The sequence below is a fragment of the Adiantum capillus-veneris genome, chromosome 10 (genome assembly GCF_014529385.1).
Source record: "Adiantum capillus-veneris isolate H3 chromosome 10, ASM1452938v2, whole genome shotgun sequence".
Classification (NCBI taxonomy): domain Eukaryota; kingdom Viridiplantae; phylum Streptophyta; class Polypodiopsida; order Polypodiales; family Pteridaceae; genus Adiantum; species Adiantum capillus-veneris.
Window position 1 is genome coordinate 34,180,195 of NC_140940.1, and position 24,723 is coordinate 34,204,917.

A 24,723-nucleotide genomic window follows, 5' to 3' on the forward strand; every position below is an offset into this window, starting at 1 on the left:
TCCCTAAAGCCTAGTCATCCTTTGTGGCCAACTTAGTAGCAATAGAGGATGGAGATGCACAAGTTTGGGTAGGATCTAACCCGGGTTGCTTGTTTAAGAAAGCCTTCACAATTGACCAAAGGCTTTTCTTCATTAAATACCGTGTCATCTTTGCTTGCCAAATATGGAATCCTTGGTGATTGAATTTCTCAACCATGATGCCTATGGAGTGGTCTTGACAACCTTGAAAACTTTCCAAAAATTGTTAGTGTGTAAACTCCTCACCTTGGCAATATCATAACATCACACCCAAAGAGATAGCTAACGTAGACATCCATGGTTGTCTTCAACCATGCTTGGTTGCACAAAATTTATAGACAAAAGAAAGGATGAGAGTGAAAATATCCCTAACTTTACCCTTGTTGTCCTCGTTGTTGTGGGAACAAGCTCTTCGAATGAATAGCCCTCTAAAACTATGGGAACAAACCCGTATATAGAGGATAGTTTTTCGTGGGGCAGGACCCTAGGTAAACATGGCATTAAGAATGAGAGTGGGAAGCCATCCTTGTGTGGAGAGGGGACACTTGGTGCCTTGTGCTTCAAAATCGGCCACATGATCAAGGGCTTTCGTACCAAACTGCAAAGGAGGCCAAATGTATCCTCAATGAAGTCTACCCATGTGTTAAAGATGAGTACACATTGGGGACACCACTTGTCATACCCAATTTGAAATTGAGCTGCAATTTACCGCCTTCTACTCAAGAAAGGCGTCCATAAAACTCAAGAGAGCCTTTGGGCCCAAACCTTACAAGCTAAGAATAGAGTCAAACTCCCTTAGCTAAGAGCCCACATGGTCTTGATTACAAGCATGCACACACCTAAACTTAGGTGGAGGGATTATTGCTCTAATGAGCTAGGATTTCAATAATTAAGGGCTCGAGTAAAAGATGAGATCAAAAGGATTATGGTTAGTCAAACACACCCAAGTGATGATTCAATAAAAATGGAATTATTGTGCAAAGAAAATTGATGTAAAAAAAAACACGGACGAGGCAAAATCACACCTAATTTGAGAGATGATTGCCCATGAATTGATCCAATCAAGACTCATTCATTGAGCTTTAAAAGTGCTTCAAATATAAGAAAAATGGAACCGACTAATCTAGGTATTGATTAAGGGGTAGATTCTAGATACACACTAATGCTACCATAATTTTCAACTAATCAAAGCTGGATCAACTAGAACAATTTGTGGCTCGTGGGACTAGTAAGCAAGAACATTATCGCATTTGGAAATTTTAGTATTGATTAGTGAAACTAATCACTACAAGTGCTAAAAACCTCTATATGTTAGCCATGATACTCCTTCCATACGACTTGTTAGGTTATGGAGGGTTAGCAAAGTAGCATTCTGATTAGAGTAGCATACATAACAAGAGACATAAAAACTTGATTGTTGAACTAGTAGGAAGTGTGATTACAAGAGGGCTCTCTTTATAGCCTTGAGCTAGGCATCTCAAGTGGGTAGTACAACTCAAGAAGAGTCCAAATACATCCTCAAAGAACCCCTAAGAAGAGGAGATGACCCACAAGATAGGGGTTGAATTTAGAAGCTAGTACGTGCATTAAATGACCATCGAATCTCATGTAATGTGATCTATAGCATCTCATCTCACATGAATGTCATAAGGGTAGGTTCATAGGCTAAAGACCATTCTCATCATTGAGTTTCTTGGAGAGGACACACATACCCCAATTACACACACCACATGTCCTCCAAGCTTACATTGGTAGTAGTAAGGCTTGAGCCCCCAACCTTGAGCCAACCTTGAGGAGTCTTGCCAGTGGAGCTATCACCTAATGATACATATTGCACCCTTGATGGCAATGATGTGTCAAGGTGTAAGAAATTTGAACTTATTAATTTGGGTGAGAAAATCTCTGGGGCCTAACAATTTGTTGCCCTCGTTCACTGTGGCTCCTCAGCTACAAATGAAATGACATCGTTCAAAGTTTAAACGATTCGCCAGCCGGAATATTCCGAATCGTACTGTTGAACATTGAAAGGAGGCGCTTACAGATTTAGCTGAAGTTCTGGGTCAGCGAGCGGCCGCAGAAAGGAAGGAGAGAGAGAGAGAGAGAGAGAGAGAGAGAGAGAGGATCTCTTTTTCTTCACCTGCTGCAAAAGTAGCGGAGAATGAAGTCTCACTCCATTTTCGCGTGCCTACCTGGTCCGCACTGCCTGACGAGCACCAGTAGTGCTGACCAAAGCCAATTGCGGGCAGCTGGATTGGAACCTCAAGATACCTCTCCTCCACACCCACCTGCTGTTGAAGTCTTCCTTGCAGATGTAAGTGCCCACATCCTTAGCACATACTTTGTAACATTCTGTGTTCTGCTTTTTTATCAGATGGGCATTGTATTCTGGGAAATTTGATGCATGGAAAGTGTTTTCTGGATTTTCATGAACACCGTACTTAGAGCAAGTAAGCAGAGCCAATTGAACCCGGTTCTATCCAATTTTTGTCTTTTCCTGTGCTTGCCAAAACGAATGCGTGTTTTTTTCCAATGGAAATGAATATGCATTTAAACTCTTGACTTAAATAACCATGATGGTCTAAATGGTACGTAGACTTCATTATGTGTTTACCCCTATATGATGTAAATGATGGTGTGAATGGTACGTAGACTCTATTACGTGTTTACCCCTATATGCATCAGACCTTTATGACCCTTCATTATGAAGCTTTAATGGTTCTGGTTTCGCTAACTTTTACTCCAAACCGATGTAAATTGCAAATGTTGCATTTCTATATGTGCATCCAAATGACTGCTTTCAAGATATTCATTGGGAAAACCAAGAAGGCTTCAAGGATTTGCATCTACCGTAGACAAATGTTTTGGGACTTGTTCAATCTCAAATAACCATGGAGCCTTCGTAGTGCGAGAGAGAGAGAGAGAGAGAGAGAGAGAGAGAGAGAGAGAGAGAGAGAGAGAGAGAGAGAGAGAGAGAGAGAGAGAGAGAGAGGACGTAGTGGATTGATTTTCCATTGTGACAAACGGTTCCCCACCTTAAGCAACCACCGTACTTTTAACAATGGTGGTCGCTTAAGGTTTACAGAACCCCTCTCCTCTTCTGACACATTCCTGCTTCTTGAGGTGCCGCTTATCATCCATCAATATGAAGCTCGTCAGAACAACTGTCTCTACCGGGAGAAGGTTACTTGCGCGACCTCACCTCCCACACCAACCATCCTCCTCCTTGTGTTGTAGACTCCCTGACAGTTGTTCGGGCGTTTCTCCCCCCAAGCGAGCTGTGTACTAGAAAAAAGGCGTCCTTGGGTGATCTGCTGAGCAGAAAGGATCCTGCCAGAACCACTCAGTCGGGTCCCACTGCACTCGTATCAGAGGATGGCTCCCCAAGCCCTAAGCCGCCAGTGTCTAGTCTCAAGATCTGCTGGTCAGGATCTATGACACAAGTCCTCCCGGTCCCAGAGATGCCCACAAGATGGATCCTCTGAAAACAGCACTCTACAACCTGTGGCGCCTCAACTGAGACTCTGTGCAGATGACCCTCCCCTTGAACCTCAAAGAACATGTGGGGTACTGACTCCGAGCAAGCCCTAGCTGCAATGAGGACCTCCAAGCACGTGAAGGTCCCCATCCATTTGGGAGTTGCTGCCTCAAGAGGGGTATGCCACTCAGTAGGTATAGCCTATGTAATATCCTGACACATGCTCTGCGCCCCCCTCATGCCTCGTAGCTAGATGCTCTGTACCTCCTCGGGAAGGCATGAAAACTTTAGCTAGTCACTGAGAGTCTGGGCTGGACCCTCTGCCATGGGACCCCAAGACACATGAGGCCTGCTACCAACCAAGTGGCCTCTTTGTGTGCTAACCATGGGGTTCCAAACAAGAGGCTGCCTCAAGCGCTCCTCCATGCAAGTGGGCGGGTGTTGCTCCAGGCCCCTCCTCAGCTGCTTCCATGACTTGAGCAGGCTCACAGCAAATCAATCCTCCCAACTCCTGCTCAGGGGAACACGGCACATCTTTGTAAAAATCCATCTGATGGATGGGCCCCAAGGGCCATCTGCATGAGGGACACGAGCACGAATCCGATGTGGTAACAGCTCCTTCCAGGGCTCCTCCTTTGGGAGTCCTCTGACCACAAACTTTCCAAGGAGGGCTCTGCTCTGCCGTGTTGGGTCGATGATCCCCAACCTACCCTGAGAACATGGTAAGGTGATGACCTGCTAGGACACTTTGGCCTGGGCTGACTGGGTGTCGTGCCCTGACCACAAAAAATTCCTAATCAGCCTATCCAACTGGCTGATGCAGGAGCTCGAAAAGATCCAGCAAGACGTAATGTACCACATAGTAGCCAAGAGCACCTGGTTGGCCACTACAACTCTGCCAACCAGAGAGAGCCATGCTGAGCTCCAATGAAGCAGTTTCCTCTTGATGGAGAGGAGGAGGGGGGCAGTCTGCTACTCTATAGACAAATCTAAGCCAACTTGACAACCCAGATAGCGTACAGAAGTCCCTGGGGGATTCACGTGAAGCCCTCTCTCGGCGACCAATCAAGCGTAGAAAGCCACTGTCTTCCTCTAGTTAATCAGTACCCGTGTTGCACAACAAAACACCTCAAGAGCCTGCTCACACCTGTGCAGATTGGCCTCGTGGTCCTCCGAGTACAAGCTCGAGTCGTCAGCAAACTCATCATCTATCAACTCTTCTCCTCTAATAGGGAGCTCTAGACCGCGCAAACCAACCTCCTGTGAAGTTAGAAATCTGCTCATCACCTCAGCATAGAAGAGAAAGAGAAAGGGGGCAACCCTACCTGATTGAGCGTGTGAGCACGAAGCTTTCCTCTTCCCCCTTGCCAAGAGCACTTGGCTGGGTGCACACTTGTAGAGAGCTGACCCTCCTATGATCCAAATATCTGATAATCCCATCTTGCGCGAAGTGCCCTCCAAGAAGTCCCAACACCTTCTCAAAATCGAATAGTAGTATCACAAGATCCTCGCCTTGGAGACGCGCGAGGGACGAAGCCTCCCAAAAGGTAAAGATGTTGTCAAGGATATCGGTAATTGCACTCCTTGACAAATCTGTCTGGGTCTCATGAATAATGCTCTCAAGAAGCGGTTGAATCCTCAAACTCAAAGCCTTTGCTAAACTTTTGTAGGTTGAGTCGAGAATGGTGTCACAAACAGGAGCGCATAACAATATAAAATACATTTGGATAAATAGGATTTATCACTTATTACTGAAGCCAGAGGATATAGAGAGAAATAAATAGAGAGAGAGAGAGAGTGAGAAGATCGACACAGTACCGGGGACCAGAAGACGGGCTAGTCTCCCCCCGTAATAGTATCTTTATTACTGAGGAGAAGTCTATACAAGCACTTGAACCGAACGTATTACCACGTTCGTTCTAGAATAAGACTCGATGGTTCCCGGAAGCCTCAGCTTCCGATTCCTAGGGCAAAACCCTATTCCAAGGAACTTCCGTTCCTTATTCCAATTCCTCGAGAATCAAGGTTCTCGCCTATGGATCTCACCTTCCAAACTCAGGGCATGGCATCCCTGCAACTCTTTTCCAACTCTCTTTCCAGAGTCCTCTTCCCGCAGAACAACTCTGCTTTCTCAGACACGAAGTCCTTACTTGGGAATCCCAACTTCCGGATCACAACTTGAGAGACTACCTTTCTCCGATCCGTGGATCTACTTTCCAAACTCGGGTACGAAACCCTTGGGCTGATCTGGCTCTAGTTCCTCAGAGCGCTTTTCTCTTGCAGAGGCTCATACCTTCCTCTGCTCCTACTCCCTCACTAAGAGGAAGTACACCTGCAAACAAATACTCAGAGTTCATAACATGAAAATCGTTACCTTCAAAGTCTTGACGCTCGGAACGCAACTCCGTTCTCGAAAAGCAATTCCCCGGAAGAGATCTCTCCATAGAAAATCCTCTCTTCCAATCCTACACACGAAAGAGGTGTGTTCTCAGGTTCCTTCTCATAAATCAGCCCCGTCTACGACGTTTATGGGCTGAAAACAGAGAAAAACAGCAGCTTGTCGCGATGGAAACACGCTCCGTAGGCACTTCTTCGCGAGGGAACTCGCGCACTGGGTCTTGGCGACATCGGGTACACTTGGGGCAGCCATGGGCATCACCTGCAGCGTCTTCTTTACGGCTGAAATTTGCAGCAGCATCTCCTCCTTGCAAAGATTGGTCCTCCCCTTTGAGTGAGATCATGATGCTTTTATAGCTCCTAGCCACTAGCACGAATAGCTGCTCGCGTAGAGATCGCGGCCTTTTTTTTTTTTTTTTTTTTTCCAATTTTTTTTTCTGTTCTGCCCGAAAAAGAGAGAGAAAACGTTGGTTGATCTGTTGCCTTATTTATCAGATGGCTGCCCACTTATTAAATGGGCGGCCGGCGTATTTTAAAAATAGTCTGGACCTGCCCAAAAACTCAATAAAACCTTATAAGTTAAAAACAATGCTTTCACAGCACTTCCCAGGCGTCCCTGGATGCAATCACATGCACAGTTGCAATGCAAACATAGACTTCCTCGCGAGAAAGCATCTGCTTTCCCGAAAAGCAATCCCGCTTTCTCAAAAAAGCATCTGTTTTTGCTCAAAGTTTCCTCTGAACCCATCTTCATTCAAGTGCTTGCTTTTTTCCTTGTGCACAATTCTAACACAGTTCGGAATTTCCTCCCGACTATGGATATTCCCTTTCTGATGCACCCGTCACCCACCTTGTGACGCATCAGGAATACCCATCACCTAGTCCTTTCCTACCGAACTTACGGTACAATCTCCTTCACGATGCTCTATGTCACCCATCCTATGACGCATCAGAGATGTCCGTTCCCGGATGGTCGGATACTTCTTTCCGATGCTCCCTGTCACCCAACCGATGTGACGCATCAGAAGTACCCGTTCCTGGTGGCCTTACAGATATTCCTGTTCTCAGTGCTCCCGTCATTACTTTGAATGACGCACTAAGAATACTTTGTACTCGGATGTCTCCAGTGAGAAAAGCCCTCTCACTTAAAATTCCAATAATTCATGTAGAATTTTTTTTCCTTGGTGTTCCAAGCGAGAAAACCCTCTCACTTATAAATCCAATAATTCATTTAGAATTATTTTTCTGTAAGATAAAGCCAATTTAGCAATATCCCTCTCACTTATAAACAGTTGTCCTCAACTGTAGAGGTCCAACTGAACTGCCAAGGAGAAATCGGAAAAATTTTAAATCTTGCTCAATGGTGAGTTGAGCTAGTCCTTTCTCAAAAGAGAACTTAAAAATTAAATTAAAAGAAAATTCATAAATCCAATAATTCAATACTTAGCTTATCGGTTCATGTCCTTCCTCTAGTACCTCGAGGATATCCTTCACCAATCATCAAACTTACGAGCCATGTAAGAACTCGTCATTCACATCGTTCCAACAGATCGGAAGTTTTCCTTATCCGAGAATCTGTTAGCTCAATTCCACCTTCTCAATCCCGAGAAGAATAATTCCTCCTAGAAATCAATCTAGGTCTATGTCCTTGCGCATAACCTTACGCTATTAGTCCTAAGGATATTAAACCTCTTGTGTCCTCCCACATAGGGAATGCCCAAATCATGAGTATTAATCTCGATATCTTCCTTCATAAACAAAGCGTGTGATCACCTTAAAGAAGGTTCTTGTTTCGGGCCGTCGCTCAACGTAGGCGGACGGTTCCAATCCGAAGATTCCTTGTTCACGGCGCACTTCCTTTCAATCTTTCCTCCTTGCAAGCATCAATGACGCCTTGCAAAATCTCAGGCAGATAGGATTCTAGCCATAGCATTTTCTGAACATACGTTCAAACCCGGTTCACAATAGAGCGAACCCTCTTTGAATCTCAGGGATGTTCTCCCATATGTAATTCTTACCATTTTGAAACGGTTGGCGAACTATATTCTTACGAACATAATAGTTCGAATTTATTCGAGCAGCGAGTAAATGCTACTTGACCTTCTCATGGAGAAACATATACCGCAACCAAAAGTTGCTACTATAATGGTAAAAGCACTTCTCCGTAGAGAATCCTTGTACCGAACACATCTCAAATAGAGATTCTCGTGTCGGAATATCCTTGTGCATAAAAAGGCGCTCAAGAGAGTATACCAAACTCCCGTCGAGTTCCTGAAAAGGAAGTTCGTTCATCTCATTCCGTTTAGCAGAAAAAAAATTCAACTGGTAGATGACCCACCTTGGCATAGGTTTGTATCTTTGTGTGTTATCCATGTACCCAAAGGTGTACATAATTCTTAAACCGTGTTAGAGTTTTGGTGAACCTGGGAAATTACCTCCCTTCGTAAGATCCTTAGAGCGAAGACGCTCAACTTGACGATCACTTGGCTCGATCTTAGAGCAAAACCCGCTCATCAAATAATCTAGGATTTTAATCCTTGGATTCCTCAAGCACAGGCCGTAGTCGTCGCTTGTTCTTTCCCTCGTAAAGAGAGTGTTCATTCACTTGTGCAAAAAGCACTACCATATCTTCCCTTACCGGGTAGGGGGTGTAGGCTTAAAGAGTACTCAAGCTTCATGAAAGCTTTTCTTTGATTGAAAACTCAGAATGGTTCCTTCATAATTTCCTACCCGCAATAGCAGGTAATTTGTTGGAGAACTACCGGATACTAGATCAATCATGGACCTTCCGGATTGTTAAGCAAAGCAGTTCATCGTATAAACAATGTTCTGACTCAACCTTACTCTCATAAACACTCCAGAGTGATTGTCCTGGCTAGACACAACCATACCTCGTGCAAAAGAGCAAACAAGCATAATGCACTTTATGATTTCCTCAAAGATGTAACTTTGATTAAAAACCTGCCCTCTCACTTAAAGTTCAAGGGTCTTTTATTCAAGAACTCAGGAGTTAGATTTAATTCCCTTACTCCAAACTTTCTGTGCTCAATGTTTCCCGTCCCACCACGGGGATTGGATTCTATGTACACTAAGGTGTACACTTTCAACTTTGTATTGCTGACTCCACCATCTGCTACAAAGTATCTTGCAGATGGGTTTACAAATTCGGGCAAAAGTCCTTCGTTAAATTTGTTCATCTTTCCTTCCTCAGAGAAGATCAAGAATGGAGCTACCTTGGCAAGAGTGAACCACTACTTGCTTTGACTCACTCGTGTTCCTATTGGGCAAACCGATCCCAATCTTCTTGGATGCCTTCTTCAAAGCATAGAGGAAAAAAATTTGTCAAAAAATTCAGCCTTGAATTGAATCCAAGTCTTGTTGTAAGTTCCTTGCAGAGCTTTGGTATACCACCAAGTACTTGCAATCCCCTTGAGGTGTTTAATCACATGCCTCATCTTCGACGCTTTTTTAGAAATTGCCGTTTGCAAAGGCAACTTCAAACTTGTCGAATCAATGGGGTAACTTTCGGGGCATCTTCCCTTCCGTCAAAAGTATCAAACTTGACTGGAAGTGTTCCTAGGTCTAGAGACCTTCTTCATATCCTTCCCGGAATGACGGGATTTCATGGCTATAGTTCTGGATTGACGTTCATGGATATTTTTTGGATTCTGAAGAATCTTGAGCATTCCGCTCCTTGGATTCTCTAGGTTCTTGCGCATCATGCTCTTGTCGACTTCTCACAGAATCCCAAGCCTGCTTACTTCTCTCTTGGCTTGTCATGGCTTCTTCCCGTATCATCCCAGAGTCGTCCTCCTTTACAAAGAAAGAGAGGAGACCATGCTCTGATACCACTCTCACAAACGGGAGCGCATAACAATATAAAATACATTCGGATAAATAGGATTTATCACTTATTACTGAAGCCAGAGGATATAGAGAGAAATAAATAGAGAGAGAGAGAGAGAGTGAGAAGATCGACACAGTACTGGGGACCAGAAGATGGGCTGGTCCCCCCCGTAATAGTATCTTTATTACTGAGGAGAAGTCTATACAAGCACTTGAACCGAACGTATTACCACGTTCGTTCTAGAATAAGACTCGATGGTTCCCGGAAGCCTCAGCTTCCGATTCCTAGGGCAAAACCCTATTCCAAGGAACTTTCGTTCCTTATTCCAATTCCTCGAGAGTCAAGGTTCTCGCCTATGGATCTCACCTTCCAGACTCAGGTCATGGCATCCCTGCAACTCTTTTCCAACTCTCTTTCCAGAGTCCTCTTCCTGCAGAACAACTCTGCTTTCCCGGACACGAAGTCCTTACTTGGGAATCCCAACTTCCGGATCACAACTTGAGAGACTACCTTTCTCCGATCCGTGGATCTACTTTCCAAACTCGGGTACGAAACCCTTGGGCTGATCTGGCTCTAGTTCCTCAGAGCGCTTTTCTCCTGCAGAGGCTCATACCTTCCTCTGCTCCTACTCCCTCACTAAGAGGAAGTACACCTGCAAACAAATACTCAGAGTTCATAACATGAAAATCGTTACCTTCAAAGTCTCGACGCTCGAAACGCAACTCCGTTCTCGAAAAGCAATTCCCCGGAAGAGATCTCTCCATAGAAAATCCTCTCTTCCAATCCTACACACAAAAGAGGTGTGTTCTCAGGTTCCTTCTCATAAATCAGCCTCGTCTACGACGTTTATGGGCTGAAAACAGAGAAAAACAGCAGCTTGTCGCGATGGAAACACGCTCCGTAGGCACTTCTTCGCGAGGGAACTCGTGCACTGGGTCTTGGCGACATCGGGTACACTTGGGGCAGCCATGGGCATCACCTGCAACGTCTTCTTTACGGCTGAAATTTGCAGCAGCATCTCCTCCTTGCAAATATTGGTCCTCTGGTCCTCCCCTCTGAGTGAGGTCATGTGATGCTTTTATAGCTCCTAGCCACTAACACGAATAGCTGCTCGCGTAAAGGTCGCGGCCGTTTTTTTTTTCCCTTCATTTTTTTTTTCTGTTCTGCCAGAAAAAGAGAGAGAAAACGCTGGCTGATCAGTTGCCTTATTTATCAGATGGCTGCCCACTTATTAAATGGGCGGCCGACGTATTTTAAAAATAGTCTGAACCTGCCCAAAAACTCAATAAAACCTTATAAGTTAAAAACAATGCTTTCACAGCACTTCCCAGGCGTCCCTAGATGCAATCACACGCACAGTTGCAATGCAGACATAGACTTCCTCGCGGGAAAGCATCTGCTTTCCCGAAAAGCAATCCCGCTTTCTCAAAAAAGCATCCGTTTTTCCTCAAAGTTTCCTCTGAACCCATCTTCATTCAAGTGCTTGTATAGACTTCTCCTCAGTAATAAAGATACTATTACGAGGGGGGACCAGCCCATCTTCTGGTCCCGAGTATTGTGTCGATCTTCTCACTCTCTATCTCTCTCTCTATTTATTTCTCTCTATATCCTCAGGCTTCAGTAATAAGTGATAAATCCTATTTATCCGAATGTATTTTATATTGTTATGTGCTCCCGTTTGTGACAAATGGTGATGGCATAGTTACCTGGAACGGGAACGGGGAACAGGAATGGGAGGGTCTGGAACGGGACGGGAACGGGGAGGAGAAGGGGAGACTGGAACGGGAACGGGGCCGGAACGGTCCATCTAGAGTAAGGCTTGAATTACCTCCATTCAGCTTAGTCCCAAATCAACTCCTAAACAACCCCAAAACTGCCCCCAAATCTACCCTTAAACTGCACCGAATATGTTCCTTGAACAGATCCAAATATGCCCCCAAAAGCCCAAAATTTTCCCCCCAAATGCCTACTTTTGCCCGTTTCGCCCCGCATTCCGCCGTTCCGCCTTGTTCCCCCCATTCCGGAACACCGTTCCGGTTACACCCCGTTTCGGAACGGCGTTCTGTTCCCATCTCCGTTTCGGGAATGGGACTCGTCCGGAACGTCGTTTCGGAACGTTTGGGCTGTTACCCCTGTTCCCTGCTACACTGGGTGATGGGCCGCCACTGTAGAATCTCATCCAAGGAGCCACCCTCCCTGGGGATAAAGCCTTAAGGTACATCAGCCCCTCGCTCATGCTGTCAGGCATCTCACCTATGTGCAAAATGTGCTGGTGAGTGTTGCAAAGGTCCAAACCAAGCATCTCCCAATACTCCAAGAAGAAGCTGGGGGTCAAACCATTTTCCCTTGGGCAAGGCATCTCGAGTCTTTGACGCATCTCCTCAGTAACTAGGCAAGGCATCTGTGCCCAAACTTGCTCTCTGCATGCATCCCGATGCTCTCACTGTGGCTCAATGGAAAGAAACTCTTGGTAAAAGTCAGTAGCAACTGCACGCATATCCTCAGGCTCTGAAGCAACCGACCCATCCGGTCTCCTTAATTGGCTAACACTGGTGCACGCATGGCAAGGCCCCACAGTCTCAAAGAACTCCCCAATAACTTTGTTGCCCACTTGAGTCCATTGAGATGCCTACTAATGAAAGGCAAACTCATGACGTCTCTCCTCATTGATGATCAGCTCTTGTCGAGCCTGCCGAATCTGCTCCTCAAACCAAGCACTGTCTGGGTGGCGCTCTAGCCTCTTGCATCCGTTGTATGGAAGCAATGTCCCGTCTGAGGCGCTTCTCCTACTCCTTGGCTGCAGCCAAGCGAGCTACAGCCTTCTGGAGAAAGAAGCGACTAAGCTCAGCGAGTGTAGTGGCCACTCTAGTAGCAAGGGTGCCCTAAGCGCCCAAGCTCTCGCTCCAGAGTGTCACCACCTGCTCTTTGAGCTCTTTATCCAAAAGAATCCTCTCGGTTATGCGTAGCATCGCTCTCCCACTCCTCTGACTATCTGTCACAGTAAGAATCACTAGCGCATGATCTGAAAATGTGGTCCCTGCTAAAATGCAAACAGATCCTCCCATGTCACAAATGTGGTCGTTGGCGTAGAAGCAATCTATCCGAGATAGATTCATCTTACTCTGCGGTCAGAGCGAGAGAAAGATAAGCTGTCAGGGGCCGCAGAAACCTGCATGCTGCCAAACATCTGAAATCCTCAAGGTCATAGTACATACATAAGGGCTCCCAAGCAGCCAACTCAACCCCGTGCACAGTAGCATGGCTACCTCCAATCCTATCCGAGGGGTCCTCCAACATGATGAAGTCTCCCTCGACACACCACTGCTCTGCATGCGGCAACGACTCTACAATATGTGACCAAAACTCAGCTCGTGCACTAGCCACATTGGCGCATATATGTTCAAGAAGCCAATGAGGCAACCATGAACCTGCATAGTAATCCACTACGCCCTACGTGGCACAATTAATACCTCTGCCCACAATGGCGTGCTGCCATGAGTCTGCAATAGTCATACATACACCTCCCTAGATGCTTCCAAGCCCAAAAGCAGCTAACACGTAGAATCTGACCACATCGCCAAATGCGGCTCACACAGATTGTGCTCTTGCAGCATAAGAACATCAATCATACCACCCACAAGGAATCTCTGTAGCTCATTGCGCAAGCGACCCCTCTGACGTTGAAACTGGGGCCTGCCTAAACCTTGCACATTCCATGAGATAATCCTCATGGGATCAGTTAGAAAAGACCGATGCTGCAACCGTAGCCAACCTTGCTATCTTCAAGGCCGGATTGGATGGGGAGTAATCCGCATCCCAATGACCTCTAGATAGGCGCATCTGACCTCTAGGTAGGCACATTTGAAGTGCCTGGTCCACCCAGGCCCAAGCAGAGCGTGTAGTCCGTAAGGCTACATCCTCTGTCCAAGAATCCTCATGCACAAATACATAGCAAGGAGGGCTCTGAGTGTCGGCAAAACAGTTAACCACAATGTGCCTACATCCTGCTGCATCCGATGACGTCACGCTGAACTTGGCTAGAGGCCAAAGTGTCTGTATAAGATCTGTCACTCCCAAGTCCCTTGTGTGGTGTGAGAACTCTAGAGCCTGGACCTGTAACTAGTCAAGAACTAAGTGCAAGGACCACTCTGTGTGATCTCTGCCACACAGCGGGAAGGAGGAGCCGACTACTGTATCCAAAGCCTCAGTGCCTGTTGTCGGAAGTAGGCTGCCTCCAGGTCGGGGGATGGTTCGAAGTTGTAGTCAAAGAAGTCCTACCAATGGCCAATGTCGAAACTGGTCAGCCCACGAGGGATTGCAGTCTGCCGCAAAAGGAGAGGCCTGTATCAGAAGTGGCGTCCTCAAGTATTGTTGTCTCTCCCCGAGCCAGTTGGCTCGTAGCGAAAGCACTACCTAGTGAGCGGCGAGCTGGTGATGCGTGCCCAGTCCCCTATGTCGGAGGGGGAGTAAGGGATGGGTCGGGTGATGAGGCTAAGGGTGCGTCAGGGGGGGGGGGGTGTTGGCGGCGGTGAGGCTGAATTGGAGGGAGACTCCTCAGGGGGATCCTTCTACAATGGGTCGAAACGGTTCCATGTGGGAACCCAATGTTGCTAATTTGCCGGAGGTCGGCCACCAGGGAGGGCGGCGTGGCAAGTCCTCTCCTCTCGACAACGGCCGTGCACCTAGTGCAGCCATCAACTAGCGGGTCGTTGGCCTCTGACAAGGTGCCAGCCTATGTGTCCTGGGGTACCTGTTTGCTGTGCACACTGCAGTTTCAGCCTTGGGGGATTGAGCCTACGTTGCAGGTCGAGATCTCCTGCGAGAACAGGCCTTTGCTAGGTGGCCATTTGTCTGCAAATGAAGCACTAGTTCGGGAGTTCCGAATACTCCACCCACTGGCAGCCATCTCGGGAGTCTCAACTCAATCTGGTAATATCCTCGCCCGAGAAACTATGTCGATGATCTTTCCCACCTTGGCTAGGAGACGGGCCTGAAGGAGGTCACGCACCTCTCCTCTACTGGGTCTACTGCCAATAATCTTGCAGATGACAGAGGTGGCTTGGAGGTGCTCCACCTTTGTTGCAAGGCTCGCTTGCTCTACTTGCAACAGAGCAAGTCGAATGGTGGGCTCGGCGGGGTCGGGCGAGGGGGCTTCATTTGAGTGCCTCTGGGGCGAAGCTCGAGCTTCCATCTGTGTTTGCTACTACAAGTGAGGGAGAGAAGTGTTCCTACGGGGGTGAAGTTCGTCGACGAAACCAAGGAGTCGCAGAAGCATGGAGGGGGGAGAGGGGGGGTAGGCGGGTTGAATGAGCTAGATGTGTTCAGACAGCTATTCCAGGTTGGTACTTGGAACTAAAAGATGTCAAATCTTTGTTGGAAAAGAAGACTGAAACTGGACTGGAAAACACCAGAACTGAAAGGTGAAATACTGGAACTGAAAGACAAGACAAGTAAAGGAAACTGAAACTGGAATTGTATTTCAAATCTGTAGAGTACATTACAAGAGCACAAGTAGCTTTGGACATAGACTAGTATAGATTCTATAGACTCAAAAAGCTATACAAAATGAGTAATGGGTCCTATTTATAGGCTATCAGTGTCTGACTAACTGTGCACTGTCAATTACTGTGGTAACTCACTAGTTACTGCTTCTAGGAACTCCCTTCATCTGCCAATCCAACTTGGGGTTGGTTCCACCTTCTACATTCTGTTACAAAACGTGCACCACGTGTGCCAATAGAAAAGAACAGATTGAACAGACTTTTAGCACTTCAATAACAACTAAACTGAAAGAGAGATGACATGCGACATGGAGTGGAGGAATTCCACCCCAGAGAGTATTGGCCCCAATCGTTGGTGCCCCTTTCGGTATTTCTTTATATTGCATTAACACAATACAAGCCGGTACTCCACGCTCTGCACTTTCTCATAGAAGCATGCCAGAGAATGAGCCCTAGCCTCATATTTAAAGGCCCTTGGCAATTAAAAGCAGTTTACATGAAAAGCTTTCAAACTCAAAAGCATCTGGTCCAAAAGCAGATGCCCAAAAGCTGCCAGCGTGATTTACGAAAATCCGTACAACTGCCACATCAGCAGCACAAATCGCGGAAATCTGTACAATCTGCCACGTCAGCAGGCCAAGGTGAATTGCGGAAATCCGTACAATGTGCCACGTCAGCAGGCCAGTGTGAATTGCGGAAATTTTCTGCTTCTGCTTCTTCACTTAGGGTTTAGGCCCCTCGATCGGGATCTGCAAGTCGACTCCGTTCTTCAGTGCTTGACACGTCAGCAATTTGTGACACATTCCTCCTCTCCTTTCTTGAATTTTGGTATATACCAAAATTTCCAGTAGACGACTTTCAAACTGTTTTCCAATTGCCTAGTGAAGGTGTCAATAAGGTTTCTCAGTTGCTTGTTATTTCTTTTGTATTTGAACTTCAAGCTCACCTATGTCCGCATAGGACTCTAAAGGTGCCGGCTGTAGACAATCATTGTCTTATACCCATGCATCTCCAGCTTCTTCAATCGCCTCCTTGTCAGCACCCTCCATGTGAACAATAGTGGATCTCCTCACCCAATGTTTGTCCAACGAACCTTCTTCTTGTCAGGTGCCTTCTTCCTCTTAGATGGTGCATGGGATGCTTCAGAAGTAGCGGGTCCATCATTTCCCTTTTGAATCAATCTAAACAGTGCCTCTTACTCCAGCTGGTCCTTCCTAACCGTTGTCATTTCAACTTCATAGGGTCTTAGTGCATCCCAAGTCTTTGTGTCGGCATCATATAGGGTACGTCTGCCTCTTATTAGACGAGTTCTGGCCAGCTTGTGACAATAAGAGGCCGTATGCATCCATCCTTGAGACAGTGGCTAGTTATACTTGATGCGGGCTTCAAACAAAATCTCAGCCATTTCTCTGAATTGTGGTTCAGAGCTCGCCTTACTAGCCAGTTCTTTCTCTGGAATTTTACAGGCCTCAATTTCAGCTGTAGCAGCTGATTTGTAATGCGAATGAGCCGTTTGATCTGAATTTTCCACTGGCCCATTAACAACTGAAATCTACATAGCTCCGCCCTAAGCTCACCGTCCACAGTCTTGTGCTGTGCATCTTGTACTACTTGATTCCATGCCAGCCATTCTGCAGTTGCCTCTTCATACCATGTTCGGCGGAGCCCATCGGCTATTTCCAGATATTTGTTTTGATATGCTGGCTCCGAGGCAGTTCAGCTTCCTTAACTGGAACGACATAGAGCAAAGCCGGATGAAGCTGAACTGGAACGACATAGAGCAAAGCTGGAGAGTTAGGGACAACTTCTAAGAAGTTTAGCAGTGTCTGCTTTTCCTGTTGCATCATTTTCCTTGTAAGTCGAACCAGGTGAAACAGACGCTTGAGCTGTGTTTCCTGCTCTTTGAGCGACATCCTAGTCTGGAGTCCTTTGCTGCTGGCCTCGTTGCGTTCTATTAAGTCCTTGACTCTGAGATCCAATACTCCTCTAGCACTCTGCATTTGAATGAGCACATCCTTTAATTGGCGTCTGATCTCCTTCATACACTGGTATGTGGGCTTGTCGCCTAGGAGTCTTTCCACTTGAAGTCCCAGTGACCTGAGATCTACCGTGGTTAATTTTGTGGCTTTGGGATGCAGTGCTCATTGCCAATGAGGTCCATTCTGGAATTCTTTCCAACACTTGAACACATGTAGGGTGAGCTGGTAGTTGACAGAAGGTCTGGTCATGATAATTGGTTGACTTCCAGTTTGCCACCATGTGTCTGGCTCCCACATAGAGCAGCTGAAATTACTTGAGATCTGAATACAGTGAATCATCTTCCAGAAGTTGGTCAATATTTGAAGACATTTTGCTCTTCTCATACTCTTATTAAGTGCTAGCAGTTCAGTGGATCTGGTAGGGTCAGAATCAGAATCAATAATTAATAGCACAGCTTTCCCTTTATTCGAAGTTGAATCTACTTGATCCTGCTGTCCCCCAGTTTGTTGTAGTGAATGTGGATGGTCTCCTGCTGGTGGGTCATGCTGTTCTGCTGGGTTTCCTGCTGTTTGATTTGGAGGTGCATTCCCCGTTGATGTGCCTCCAGCGGATGCTCTAGTGTTATCATCATCATCATTGTCAGGCTTCTGATGTTGTTGATCTTGATCCTGTTCTGTATCATTTTCTTCCTCATAATCATCCTCCTCATATTTCTGGTTGTCGATGAACTTTGAAGTCTATGATAGCTTCATTGACCAGTGTAGTAGTGTATTGTCCTGCTTTTTCTCTGAGTTCAGCCTGGACTGTCTCAATGAAAGTGTCAAGATCAGATACATGAAGACTTAAATCCCCATTCTTATCCACAATCTGCACTAGACTGTGGTAGATGTATTTATGGGATATGGCCTCCTTTGTTACTTGATGTGTTTTGAAAAAATCCCTAAAATCCGTTCTTTTGGCTTCCAGTAGTGTATGGTAGCGATCGGCATCCCTCATAGCATCTTCCTTCGATTCTGGAATAATCCTATTTTCCTGGAGAAGGTTGTGGATTTTCTTTTCCAGTGCTTCCTTCTCCCTCCTGTGCTGCTGTTCTTGTATCTGAATAGCCAAGTTTTTGGCTGCCCAATTTGCCTTCTCTTCCCTGAGTTTCTTCAGCTCATCTTGGGCCTGCTGAAGTTCTAGTTGCAGTGTTGCACTGGTACTGGAGCTGGAGGTTTGAGCTTCCATCATTTGTCCCCCAATAGAATTGACTATTGTATTCCAGCCTGATTGAATTGCTGCCCGGCAGCCCTGAGTGATTACCTCTTAATCTGTGTTCTCCGTTTCATAAGCTGTCACTGGAAATAGATATGGCAAAGCAGATCTAACTAGTTTCTTTATCACCAATCTTCCTTGGAGAGGTGTTGTCTGTAGCCTCTGCAGTCTATCTAACTTAACAATGGCGGTGCTACTGGCCTTTGGTACCGAGCTTCTTGAAAGCCTGATTGGCCACTGCAGTTCTGGTGGCTTCAGTTTGTTGGGTAGGAGTGTTAGTGCGATCAGCCTGTGCCGTGTTTCTTGTGTGTGTTGCTCAGTGGTCTCCGTACTGGCTGGTTTCTGAGTTCTTGCTTTAAATCCCTTGATTAAATCCAATGATCTGGGCTTTTTAGCAGCAGAACCAATATCCATGTCAGTAGCTGGACGCTTTTCCCCTACCAACTCTTTGCCTTCACCTTTGTCCTTAGCAGGTTTTGATGAACTTCCTTTCTTTGTGGCCCAGTTTGTTGTGAGTCAGTTTGTGTTTCTTCATCAGAAGAATCTAAGTTGATTTTATCAGCTTTAGAAGCATCACCCTGTCCCATATTGTGTTGATATTCGTAGGTATTGCGGGTTAAGTCGCCCAGTATACGAACTGCCAGGCATACCAAGCTTTGAAGAGGCTTCTGGATTTAGCCTTGGTAGTCCGCTGCGTGACACTACTGAACAAAAACTGTGCAATATTGAAATTAGCTTCTGGGTCTAAGATTTTGGCTAATAGCATTGAAAACAGTTTCTCAGACAAATATGTAGAGTTGTTCTTCAGGCTATGGTCTCAGCAATAAACCTGTATACTGTTGTGTGTTCCAGTGCCGCCACTGAAAACCTTGAGCCCCATCTTTTCTTTTCTTCCTGGCCTGATTGTCATCTTTCAGATACTGGCTGACCTCTTCAGCAGTCGCTGGTATGGATTTTTGGTCATTAAGGAGTTTGAAAATTCGAGCTAATTCACCGGCGGTTAGTTCTAATGTGCGGCCCTGAATTACTACAGTTCTTTTTTCAGCCTTGTACGTATTGAGCACCTGCTGCGTGATTTGCCCATCGAAAGGAAGTGCTGCGGCTTCCCTAATCACCTCTAGGCCCCATAACTTGAGCAATTTTTTCTCACTTTCTCGGAACACATACTTTGCTATCTTGTTGTGGGGTATGATACCTAGTGACTCCTTAAAGGCTCTCTGTTTGAGCTTGCATCATGTCCATAGATTCCCTCGTATATTGTGACGTCTTCTTTTTGCCCATGCACGATTGAGACGTAGAGGTATTGGTTGAAGAACACTTGTTCTAGATGTCGTGAATGAGTAGTGTGGCGTGTCGGGTATGGTTATGGTTGAAGGAGTTAGGCTCTGCACAGGCGAAGCAGGTTGCTGTGGGTCGTACACACTACCTGCAGGTGGAGTAGCAAGTGGCGCCAAAGGTTGTAAGTAAAGTGTAGATGGGCGAACCCGTTGCATAGTTATACGTATTCTTGCCATGAATGCTCCACTAGCTGGTCGCCCTTCATCTCTGTGCTCTACTTGTGACGTGTCGAACATGCATTGGCTTGTCCGGTTAATCATTACTAGAGAGATTCGCTTCGGGATTTGATTCATTCTCCACTTGCAGCTGGCTGGAATTTTAAATGGTTTGTTTGTTCCGGACTGGACCGGTTGGGTCATTGGTGCTGGTTCAGGACTAGACTGGTGACTCATTGTTACTGGTATTGGTGCTACATAGAACAAATCTAGTAGTTCCCATTCAGGGTCTGGTTCTGGGTTTGGGTCTGGAACACCTTCTGTTCTTGAATAGTAGAGCTTGATCTTGGCCCCGTTATACACTCTTGGAAACAGTAGACCAGATAAATCCCTGAGTCTCATTGTTCCATTTGAAAATACCCAATCCATCTCATAGGGTCCTGACCATGCTATTTTCAGATTTGGTTTCTTTGGTCCCAATTTGGACTGGTAGAGTAGAACTAGGTCCGCTCTCTGGAATTCTCTAACCTTGATTCTACTGTCATGCCAATTCTTTCTCCTTTGTTGTACCACTTCTTGTTCCAGCATAGCCCTTTGTCGGATCTCATCTAGGCGTAACAGATCATCGAGTCGTTGCTTCAGGTTCTTGTTGAAATCCATCCCATATTCAACCGCCAGTCTTAAACTTGGAATCACAAATTCCATAGGTACAGCTGCTTCTGTGCTATAAACTAGTTTAAATGGAGTCATGCCCGTCGTGGCTTTGTAAGTAGTTTGGTAGGTCCATAATGCTGTCTGAAGTCTGGTATCCCAATGGTGTGGCTCCTTCTGAACAATCTTTGTAAGAATAGTCTTGATAGTTTTATTACTGCTTTCAGTCTGACCATTGCATCTTGGATAATATGGAGTTGACTTCCTATGTTTGACTGAAAACATTCCCATGAGAATCTCCATCGTATCATTAATGAAATGAGTGTCTTGGTCTGACACTATCTCAATGGGACAACCATATTTGCACATGATACTCATTAAGGATTGAAGCAGTTGACTTAGCAGTGTTGTCTGGTAGAGCTTTTGCCTCCACCCATTTGCTGACATAGCAGGTAGCCATAATGATGTACTTATTCTTTCTGGGAGTGATCTTTTTCAATGGTCCCATGAAATCAAGTCCCCATTTCATAAAGATTCCTAATATAATAATTGGAGTTAGTAGTGTCATGTCAACTGTTGTGGGTCTACCCATCCTCGGACAGATATCACAAGTCTTACAAAATACTCTTGTTGGGATGCGGGCTTTTCCTGCATCTCTTGTGTGAACAATCTCTTCCACCTAGAAAAGTCATGTGTCAACAACGGTTGTGAAGAACCTCTTACAACTCATGTGTAAAGACTAGCCACTTGTATTTATGCATATGCAACCACATTTTTTACCCAATGTGTCAAAAGGATGTCTCTTTGTATATGCCTATATAAAGGCACATTATATTGAATAAAAGTAAGTCTATCATTTTGCAACTATACTCTATTGTACTGTGTGTCCAATATCAAGACCTAAGCTAACTCTTTTCTAACTATGCTTATACAATGAATGGCACACTAACCTATCCACCATAACCCAACAGTTCTAACATCAGCGATCATTGATTTCTACCATAATCCTGCTTGAAGGATTTTCTTATATGTGATGTCAACTGAAAAATGTCCTCCAGCATCACCATTATGTGCTTCAGTGATGACTTGCATGCGTCCTTTTAAAGGTACACGACGCCGAGCACTCCGACAATTCCCAATCTGTAAAGCGCTTCTGCAATAATGACGAATTTTAGACTTCGAATGATCAATGCCTTTTTCTTATTCTGAGGCCACTCTTCTGGGAATTTGCCCATTCTGGGTCTGGTTCTTCCTCATCTGTGCTTTGAAATAGTTCAACGTCTACTGGTTCATCTCTCAAGGATGTTTCAGAGTACCCTTCAATGCTTCTTGAAAGAAAGTCAGCTCCACAATGTGACTTTCTTGGTTTGTGGAAAATCTTGTATTCAAATTCCATTAAGAACATCATCCATTTAATCAATCTTCTTTGTATGGTCACTTTATTCATCAGAAACAATAAAGCCTGATGATCCACATACAAGTGAAATAGCTTACCTAGTAGGTAAAGTCTGAACTTAGTTGCACTAAACACCATTTCAAGTGCCTCTCTTTCCGTTGTTGAATATCCTTGTTTGGTTGAACTGAACCTGCGATTGGCGAAGTAGACTGGGTAGTCAGTCTTCCCATTAGGCTGAGCATTTATAGCCCCCATCCCCATTCCTGAAGCATCAACATGTACATGAAAGATAATATCCTAGTTGGGTTGGCAAAGAACTGGCTTCCTGCTAATCGCGTCTTTCAAGCATTGAAAGCTTTTCTCACATTCTTCAGTCCAGATGTACTTAATTCCTGTCTTTGTGAGCTCATAAAGGGGTAAGGCTTTAGCTACAAACATATTAACAAATCTTCGATAAAAATTTATGTACCCGAAGAATGAACTCAATTCTGAAACCATAGTTGGCGCTCTGGTTTGCTGAATACTCTTAATCTTCTCCTCAGTCATCTCGATGCCATTTCTCAAAACAATGTGTCTCAGTAATTGTCCTTTCCAGACCGTGAACACAGATTTGAATGGGTTTAAGCAGATTCTTTTCTTCCTGCACCTTTCAAAAACCATCTCCAAAAATAATATGTGCATCTCTTCAGTGGAAAACACAGTGAAATCATCCACGAAGATGGCTAAAAATTTATGCAGAAACTCACTGAAGATTTCATCATGCACCTCTAAAATGTAACTGGAGGATTACAACGTCCGAAAGGCATTACTAGATACATAAATGCTTCCCACTTAGTTATGAATGTTGTTTTTGCTCTGCTTCTGGTGCAATCTTCAGTTGGTTATAGCCACTATAACCATCCATAAAGCTATACATGTCGTGGCGTGCAATTTCGTCGAGCATCATGTTTGTAAATGGTAGTGGAAAGGGGTCTGTAATGGTTTGGGCATTAAGTTTCCTATGGTCGACACAGACTCTGAGCTTGCCGTTCTTCTTTGGGACTACCACTATAGGAAATAACCCATCGCTACTGGCTACCTCTGTAATGAATCCTGCCTTAAGAAAATTATCAATCTCCTCTTTGAGTCTCTTTGTATAATTGGGATTCATTTTGTATCTCCGCAGTCTTACGTATGGCATCAGGTTTTAGTGGTATGTGGTGTTGGCATACTTTTGGATCTACTCCCTTCAGATCCGTATGTTCCCAAGCAAATATGTCTTTATACTTCTAGAACAATGCTTTGGCTTTTTTCTTGATCTCCAGTTTCAGATGTTTGTTGATCTTAATCATTCTTGGTTCTTCCTCTGAGCCGAGATTCCATTCTTCACGTTCTTGATCGTCTGGGAGTAGCCAATTTGGTCCACCTCCTTTTCTCTTAGCCAATGATTCAGCTTCTTTGTCTGTCCTGCATGCGGTTGGAGCTGCCTTGGAGTCTCTCGAATGGATCAGCTCTAGCCAAAGATCTCGAACTGTCTCTGCTGGTGGTACAGGGCGAGCCTCAAAGATGCTGAAGCAGCGGGTCTGCCAAATGAACCAGAGTGTTAGGCCGCAGACGAGCTCCCAACACTCCTCTCTCTCACTGCACCACTCCTGTGGAGTAAGCTCTGTAGCAGGCTGGAGTGTAGGTCGACCCCCCTGCATCACTATCATCTTACTGGTGGATGATAGCTCAAACTGTAGTGCCGGGCCCGTGAGAGTGGACCAAGCAGCCGCCCCCCAAGTGTACTACCATGTTGTGAAAAGAGCAAACATGGTAAAGAGCTGGTGGTGGAAATAGGGTTGAGAGAAACGCGCACAGCTTGGAGAAGACGAAGGAAGCTCAAGGCACACAAGAGAGAGTGTATTACTTAGTGTGCAATGGAAAGATAGATAGCCCTAGAGTGATGGGCGTATATACAATGCTTGGGGGAAAAAACCTCCTAAAGAGGGAAAACATGCCCCGACGGTCCTAGTGTGTTCACACACATCACTACCACATGTATATGGTAACAAATCCCCCCTGGAGTGATGCAGTGAACGAGAGCTGGCACATGAGTAAAGGGAAGTGCCATGCCTTGAGGACATGATCGGTCCACAAAGGGGAGTAAGTCCAAAGCTTTGCGGAAAGCTTCAAGCTTCTCACGAGACAATGCCTTTGTGAAAAGATCTGCAAGGTTGTCCTGTGTTGGCACATAAGCCAACCTGATCTCTCCTGCTGAGAGCCTCTCCCTAACATAGTGATAATGCACCTCAATGTGCTTTGTGCGAGCATGAAAAACTGGGTTCCTCGCAACTGTCAATGCGCTCTGACTGTCAGTGTAGATAGTGTTGGCAGTGTCTTGTCCAACACCCAAATCAGCCATAAGGCATCTAAGCCATACACACTCAACCGTAGGTGTGAAGACTGCCCCGTACTCAGCCTCACAACTCGAAGTGGCCACAGTAGGTTGCTTCTTGCTCAACCATGATATACATGAACTGCCAAGCATGAAACAAAATCCACTTGTGGACACTCGCGTGTCAAAACAACCAGCCCAATCTGAGTCCGAAAAAGCATGTAAGTCTAGCGGCAATGATCCCCCCTTGGGATAAAACAAGCCAAGATGTAAAGTGCCACTAAGGTAGCGAAAAATCCTCTTGACAGCCTGCCAATGCTTAGACCTAGGGCTATGCATAAATCTGCGGACTGTG

General features: G+C 45.5%; 1 protein-coding gene across 6 annotated transcripts in view; it reads left to right on the forward strand.

Moving 5' to 3' along the window:
• Window positions 1–2,002: 2,002 nt before the first annotated feature.
• LOC147448671 (uncharacterized) overlaps window positions 2,003–24,723 on the forward strand; it is a 64,649-nt gene continuing 41,928 nt past the window's right edge. For 2 of the 6 annotated variants that reach the window (XM_086521211.1, XM_086521212.1), the window contains exon 1: window positions 2,247–2,329. Coding sequence is in view for 1 of the 6 variants with exons in the window: in XM_086521210.1 (XP_086377336.1) it covers window positions 2,177–2,329 (153 nt within the window). In the remaining 5 variants the exon portion in view is untranslated. Of the gene's footprint in view, window positions 2,330–24,723 lie in introns of all 6 variants that reach the window. The other 4 variants (XM_086521214.1, XM_086521213.1, XM_086521210.1 and 1 more) reach the window with 3 other exon arrangements.